The sequence below is a fragment of the Panicum hallii genome, chromosome 9, assembly GCF_002211085.1.
Source record: "Panicum hallii strain FIL2 chromosome 9, PHallii_v3.1, whole genome shotgun sequence".
NCBI classification, from domain to species: domain Eukaryota; kingdom Viridiplantae; phylum Streptophyta; class Magnoliopsida; order Poales; family Poaceae; genus Panicum; species Panicum hallii.
In genome coordinates, this window is record NC_038050.1 from 65,289,924 (window position 1) to 65,297,539 (window position 7,616).

A 7,616-nucleotide genomic window follows, 5' to 3' on the forward strand; every position below is an offset into this window, starting at 1 on the left:
AATCGGCCCGAGGAGTGGACATACCTCCCACCACTCGTGTTGCTTCTTCTGGTTACTTATGTTCGATTGGGGAAATACGTGTTGCAAGGGCAACCAGAAATACGGGTTTTGTAGTCGCGCTACAGACGTATGTCCTGCACTTTGGAAGTGCGTATGTTCCTGGTGGACCTGTCCACGAGTCGGAATGAAAGGCAAACGGTTGCTTCGGAACTATCGTTGGATGTTCCAAGCGTGTGAGTTAGGTTTACCTTGCAAGGTTAAATTCGATTCAGAATCGTCCGCCTCTCACGATGATTGAGACTACTTAATCCCTTTATCACACAGAGTAACAAGAGCAACTATATGATGAGTAATACTGATGGTTGAGATAAAGAGCTCTACCTTGCTTGCTTAGTTATAAATGCTTATCTAGAATGGATAATCACATAGAACTTGAAAGCTAAAAGTTGAAAATAAGGATCTACTCTTAGTTACTTTTCAGCTGAAACTAAACCCAGAGCTATTATAAGCCTTCATAAGTCTAGTTACATGGCTATATATACCATGAACGGGTAAGCCTTACTGAGTATTAGTATACTCAGCTTTACTAGTTATATGTTTTTCAGGTAAAGTCTTTGAAGACCCTGCTCTTTCCCTGTCATGGCCCTGTGCTCTTCCAGAAGATTGGTCCGTGGAATGGGATCCGTCCTTAGCCAACACTGGTGATATCGAGTGATGTCGTGCCCGGGCTTAGCATGACATCCGTCTTGTCGACGTGCTATAGATCATCGCGTATGTTTTCCGCTGCTAAAAATCTTAGCTTAAACTGTTTGTATTGTTTTCTCTAAGTTTGAAACTTTGTACTACTTTTATAAATTCTTGTAATGTAATTCTCTATTATGTAAATTGTGATGGTGATTGTATCTCTGGACTCACCTTCGTGTGAGGTAACCTTATTTGATCCTGTGTATCGGTGGTTTATCGGGACGCTACCCGACAGGTCAAGGGATTATACCGTTTGAAGCACGTCGGAGCCCTCAGGAGTGGACTCACGTACTTGAACCGGTATAATTTAGATTGGTTCTGCCACAATTTCGATCAAAAAAAATAAAAATATTTCGATCAAAAAACAAGATGCCCCAAGGGAAAAAAATTTGATCAAAAATAAAAACTATTCCTAAATAAGAAAAAAATGTTCCAGATCAATATAGATAACTAAAATATTGATATAGGATCTTATTGCTTCAAATTAATTCTAAGAAACATAATGGTCAAAGGATTTGGAAATGAATTAGTGGCCTAAGAGAAAACTTGGTTAGAAATGTAAATTGAAACATGCTTCCGTTCCGCCCACGTGGGGCTCGCTAATCCCCGCGCGCGCCAGGATGGCTTTCAGCAATCGATTTCCCCGACATCATGTTTGTTTCCTTTTTTCCTGAAACGACGCCTACCCGGCGGCAGCCCAAATACTTCCTTTGACAGGTCATCTCTCGCTCTGTTACTGCACGTTTACACCCCCGTGAGATTCCGCATGTGCTCAGGTGGTGGTGGTCCCAGCATCTCCATTTCCTTTCACCTTTTTTTTTCAAACCTACCATTATATGTAATATTTATATACATAAAATATATAAAGCAAAAAAAAGTATACACAAAATATAAAAATATTTATACAACAAACTTATGTAGCTAAAGTATGAAAACACATGTTTATATGATAAATTTGTATATATAACTTTTATGGGGAAAATTATATAATTAACATTTCTCTCAAAACTTTGTCGCAAATAAATTTTGAAGAGAAAAAGTTGTGCAAAAAGATAATTCTCAGAAAAGAAGTGATATTGATATAACTTATGCAAAAGAAGCAAAACAATTATATAAAAAGTTATTTATATCACTTATGCAAAAAGAAGCCAAAATTAATATAGAAAAGAAAAGTTATATGTACATATACATAACTTCAGTAACAAAGTTATGTATCTGTTGCAACAACTTTGTGGGAGAAAAAAAAGAAAGGAAAATAAAAAAAAGAAGCGAGCACTACGCCTGCTGCCCGTCGCTCGCCGGTGCCGCGTGGCTCGCAGCAGCTCGGCGGATGTAAAAGGACGAAGAGGAAAAAAAAAAGATAGAAAGAAGATCAGACACGTCAGGCGGGAATGTAAAAGAGAGTAAAAGCGGTTGATGACCCACGCACATGAAACGGCGGAGGCAATTCGGACTGTCGGGAAGTCGAGCGCTGGGACGCTCGCTAGCGCTCGCGTGTAAATTTGGATTTGCGATTGTGGCCACTCACATTGCGGCACATGTCTCTCCAACTGCTACATCGCAGCGCTCAATCAATGTTGTTTCGCCAGGTGCTGATCGGGCTGAAGCAACTAGTCGAACAACCAACACATAGGATTCCCGTGCCAAACTTAAAGAAAGGCATTGTATTTGTATCACCCGTTGGAGTTTAGGCCTATAAAATTTGCATCCACTTGCCCATTCCCTCCAATTGCCACACAACCAAAGTATTTTTCTCAATGTCTCTAGCCAATAGTAAGTTCATTGTGAAATAGTGGCTTTCGAAAAGAGTTTCGGAATAATGCATGATATGTAGGATGACATGTTATCTCCAAGGTAAGTGTGTTTTTTTAAGGTCGGGGTGGGGGTGGGGGGGAGGACTCCCCACCTGATTTTCATTGATGCTGGCTCTTCACGGTCTTGGGTTACAACATAATTGGGGGCAAAGTGTGAAAACCTAATCAAGACTTTCATGAGCATGAGAAAGGCTAAGGGGAGAGTAGGATTGTAATATTGTATTAATGAAATGCCTTATTTATAATTTGAACTCATCATGATCTCGTTTATGTAAATTTTGATCTTATTTGTTGAATTTATCTATGCTGTTATATGAGAGCTTATTGATATATTTGTAGGGGAAGATGAGAACCGGCAATCTCCGTACGACGTACAAAGAAGATCCACCACTGCAAGCGGATGCAGTGACTAGCATGTGGGCCTGACCGTTTTAGGGCATGTTTGAGGATCCATTAACGTCTTTCAGCACTAGCCGACTGACCCGTTAACCGGGTTCCCACACCCGAAAGCAGCACGAGTCCACGGCCCATGAGGCCGAAGACCCCACCTGCCCCACAGCCAGGCCGCCGCCGCCGCCAACTAACGCCTCCTCCCTTGCCACCACCAACCCCCACGGCGGCCGGCCTCGCCCGATAAGACGCCGGCCCGCCTCCCGCCTTCCCCTTCCGCTCCCACCTGCCCCCGCGTGCCACGACCAGCCACCTCCTGCCGCAGCGATGCCGTCCTCGTCCCTCTTGCTCCTCCACTCCTGCACGGCCCCGCTTCAGACCCGCCCCTTCCGGATGCACTCCTGGGCAGCTCCGAGCAGGGTCGTCGTCTGCTCCGCCGCGTCCGCCGAGGGGTTCATCTCCGCGGCGCCGATCCTTCTCCCAGAGGGTCCCTGGAAGCAGGTGACTGACGAAATGACAAGGGCCGCAGACGCGGGCATCGACGGGAGGGCTTTGGTTGGGCTTAAGACTGAGCCTGGTTGCTTGTTGCTGTGAAATGCAGGTGGAAGGTGGCGTTACTGCCGCGAAGGGGTTCAAGGCGGCGGGCATCTACGGTGGGCTGCGCGCCAAGGGCGAGAAGCCCGACTTGGCACTGGTCGCCTGCGACGTCGACGCCACCGTAGCAGGTATGTGTGTGACTCTTTATGAGCTCCTCCGTTCACTAGCCTGGCAGAGGTGGGAAGATGTTCTCGTAGTTTCTGAATGCTAGTATGCTATTGTGGTGCGCTATGTCTATGCTCATTATCGATTTGGATGCAATGAACAATTAGATATGCTGTCGTTTCTGATGTTAGAGCTTACAGGGTGCATTGGCTTCTGATTTTACTTGTTATGCCTTATATGATTGGTTAGTTGTTAGCTAGGCTTAACTCTTATGCTGAACTCCTTTCAGGAGCTTTTACTACAAATGTAGTTGCTGCCGCACCTGTTTTGTATTGTAAGAACGTCCTCAGTACATCGAAAACAGTAAGTCAATGCTTCTTTCTCATCTGCCCTTGAATAGAACTTCCTCAAACAATTTGGGGTAATCACTTGTTGTTTTATTATCTTTATGCAACACTTTGTTCTATAGGGTCGTGCTGTGTTAATTAATGCTGGACAAGCAAATGCTGCAACTGTAAGTGTTTATAAGAACCATATCGGTCCTACTCGACAGCATATGTTATGAACTGTATATGGTAACTCTATACTCGGTGCCTGATATTGACTTATTGTCTCTAATAATTGCCTATCAGGGTGATCTTGGCTATCAGGATGCAGTTGATAGTGCAGATGCTGTTGCCAAGGCAAGGGCCTGCCCTTTTAGCTGTCTATTCGCAACAAAGTCATTTGACTACTATATATGTTTGACCGCGTAACTTCTTCTGCAGCTTCTCAATGTGAGCGCAGATGACATACTGATTCAGTCTACTGGTGTCATTGGTCAAAGAATAAAGAAGGTACACGATGATATGTCCAGTATGAAGTGATTGCTCAGCTACTTGTTTCCCAGTAGTCTATTGGCGTTAGTATGACATGATTTAGTACAGTGCCTGTCTGATATATGGGCTTTGGTATTGCAGGAGGCACTTTTAAATTCACTGCCTAGACTTGTGGGCTCTCTATCTTCTTCAGTTCAGGGGTAACTAACCTTCAGTTATGAGTAGCATTTTTGCTGAAGCCTTTAAAGTTTAAAATTTTCATGATAATCATAAACACCTACTATTGCTAACCTAATATCCCTTCTTCATTAGTGCGAATTCTGCTGCTGTGGCCATTACAACTACAGACCTTGTTAGCAAGAGCATTGCTGTCCAGACTGAGGTTTTATTCTCTTGGTTTACTTGAAATCTTTTTCCCTTGGATTTTTATTTGTGGCATGATCTGATTTTTATTGCCATCAATTCTTGTTGAAAACTAGATTGGAGGAGTGGCTATCAGAATAGGAGGAATGGCTAAAGGTTCTGGAATGATTCACCCAAATATGGCAACTATGCTCGGTGTATGTTTCCACCTTCCGTTTCTCACTCTAGATCTCCTTCTCCCTTCCTCTATGAAGGCATGTAGCAAGCTTAATAGACTTTTGTTTTCTATTATAGGTTTTAACCACTGATGCTCAAGTCAGCAGTGACGTCTGGAGAGAAATGGTCCGAACGTCAGTTAGTAGAAGTTTCAACCAAATTACAGTGAGTCTCCACTCTTTGAATATTGTATTGATCATTTGTAAACCATCAAACGCCAATTGCTTCTAAAGAAGGGCTGCTGTATGGTAAATGGGCACATGAAAATCCCAGATGGTTAAGGGTGGGGGGACACCACAATTTGTTCGTCATACTGTTTGTATACCACTCTGATACACCACTATTTTAAAGAACTAATATTGCAATAGGTAGTGTGCATATTTGTTTATGTAGTAGTTTTTTTCTGGCAACAAGATTTAATTTTCTTGCAAATGTGGGCAATCTAATCAACAGAACACATAGAAACCAATAATCATTTTGTGCCTTAATCGTGAAGGTGGATGGTGATACAAGTACCAATGACTGTGTTATTGCTATGGCAAGTGGGTTATCTGGTTTATCTGGAATTCTCAGTCTTGACAGCACTGAGGCCAAACAGTTCCAAGCGTGCCTAGATGCAGTAAGTGCTTTGTTATTATTTCCATGTCTGTTAGTAAGCTCTTATATTCAGATTTACTTTAATGTATTACAATCATATTTCAAAAGTCAGTTGTTTTCCCTCTAATTTACATGTGAATGGACCAATGTAGACTTTATATTGTTTTCATCAACACATTTCTGCATCCCAGTTTCCCCCCTTTGCAGCATATTACATACCTGTTAAGGGGAAGATGCTGACTTATTCCTTTCATGTAGGTAATGCAAGGTCTTGCGAAATCCATTGCATGGGATGGTGAGGGTGCAACATGCTTAATTGAGGTAAAGTAACTGCTTGTTATCTTGAACATGATAGCTGGGTTTCTAAGCTTTAATAAACAATCTGGTTTATCCGAAAAGTGAAAACTGCAGTGCACACTATATAGGTCCTTTCTTAATTTTCCTCGAATATGACATAATGTTCCAATGTGCCTTTTCCTATGCAGGTTACTGTAAGTGGTGCCAACAATGAGGCAGAAGCTGCTAAAATTGCTCGTTCAGTAGCATCTTCTTCTCTGGTTAAAGTATGTTAATGTTTTTTATGCCAATTTTTGCAATTCACTTAGTATATCAGCTGTGGCAATCTTCTTTTTATTCATCGCCAAAGAAGGCCAGAATGATTACATTATTTTATGTCAGGCCGCTGTGTTTGGAAGAGATCCGAATTGGGGACGTATTGCTTGCTCAGTTGGCTATTCAGGCATTCAGTTTGATGCAAATCAACTTGATATTTCTCTGGGAGCTATTCCACTAATGAAAAATGGTCAACCACTACCCTTTGACAGGTTAGAGAAAGTTTGATTGCATAGTAAATCCACATTTCACATTTCTGTCACTGTAAATAGATTAGGATTGCAAACAAGTTATTTATGTCTGGCTGCTAGGATCTAAATGCCTACTCATTTTTTAGATCTGCTGCTAGCAAGTATCTCAAAGATGCTGGAGATGTCCATGGTACAGTGAACATTGATATATCAGTTGGTAAGCTTTCAGCTTCTTCATTGCAAATTCTAACTGAAGATTATTGTATTGTTTATTTATGGTTGCATCTATCCAAAACATATGGTTCATAACCAGGCCCTCTGCATCCAGTATAGATTTGCTGTTGTGGAATTTGATTACAGTGCCATCTCTTCTATATTCATTGGTATTCAGGATGTCCTTTACTTCTATGGTACCAGTCACCAACAGTGGCCAGGCAGACGAAACTGGCATCATATGAATTAAACAAATGCTTGAAGCTTGGATCCGTATTTCGAAAGCTGATGCTTATTTAACTCTTCGTTTTTCTACAAGATGCTCCGTCTCAACTCATACTTTACAAAATTACTATGTTGTCATTATCAATCTGTTGATTGTGTTATTGACAGGAAGTGGAGGAGGAAATGGAAAGGCATGGGGCTGTGATCTGAGCTACAAATATGTTGAAATAAATGCTGAATATACAACGTGAGGTTTGTATTTTCCGGGAAGAAAAATGTCTTCATTGGTTGGAATGATGAATCTTTCGGTGCAACCACCATCTGGAGAATGTATATTGTATTGCAACGGCCAGCCTTTTTCTTACCAAGATGTTGCGCATGTACTATTCCTTCCCGTGAGATCGATCAAATCAATGTCTCGTAAGTGTAATAATGCGATGAATAATGGTGGGCACAGTAACTGTGATGACACCACCTTTCCCGTGAGATCGATCAAATCAATGTCTTGTGTTATCAAAAAAAAAAAAACAATGTCTTGTAACTCTGATGACGATGCGGGAAAGTATGAGTTGACGGTATGTAAAATGCAAAATGCTTTGACGTAAATGCATTAAGAGAAAGCGTGTCGTCACATCATTATGCACCGGTATAAAGTCTAATCCTTACATTACAAATTGGTGCTCGAATAGGCTCAACCATCTTCCTGCACAGATTAAGCGCCGGCCTAAGTT

General features: G+C 41.8%; 1 protein-coding gene across 1 annotated transcript; it reads left to right on the plus strand.

The window, feature by feature from the left end:
• The first annotated feature begins 3,105 nt into the window (after positions 1–3,105).
• On the plus strand, positions 3,106–7,386 carry LOC112875262 (arginine biosynthesis bifunctional protein ArgJ, chloroplastic). Its single transcript, XM_025939050.1, has 16 exons — positions 3,106–3,449; positions 3,550–3,673; positions 3,940–4,013; positions 4,120–4,164; positions 4,283–4,333; positions 4,418–4,486; positions 4,610–4,668; positions 4,781–4,850; positions 4,948–5,028; positions 5,126–5,212; positions 5,544–5,666; positions 5,903–5,965; positions 6,130–6,207; positions 6,323–6,468; positions 6,594–6,664; positions 7,054–7,386. Exons 1-16 carry the CDS (start codon positions 3,276–3,278, stop codon positions 7,134–7,136), a joined length of 1,398 nt encoding a protein of 465 aa, XP_025794835.1. The 5' UTR covers positions 3,106–3,275; the 3' UTR covers positions 7,137–7,386.
• Positions 7,387–7,616: the final 230 nt, after the last annotated feature.

What these genes read in the sequence shown, in the direction of transcription:
- LOC112875262 (XM_025939050.1), top strand. Translation starts at nt 3,276, where the DNA reads ATGCCGTCCTCGTCCCTCTTGCTCCTCCACTCCTGCACGGCCCCGCTT. An exon ending in CTATCTTCTTCAGTTCAGGG is followed by an intron (nt 4,669 to 4,780) that starts GTAACTAACCTT and finishes CTTCTTCATTAG; the next exon opens with TGCGAATTCTGCTGCTGTGG. An exon ending in GAAGTTTCAACCAAATTACA is followed by an intron (nt 5,213 to 5,543) that starts GTGAGTCTCCAC and finishes TTAATCGTGAAG; the next exon opens with GTGGATGGTGATACAAGTAC.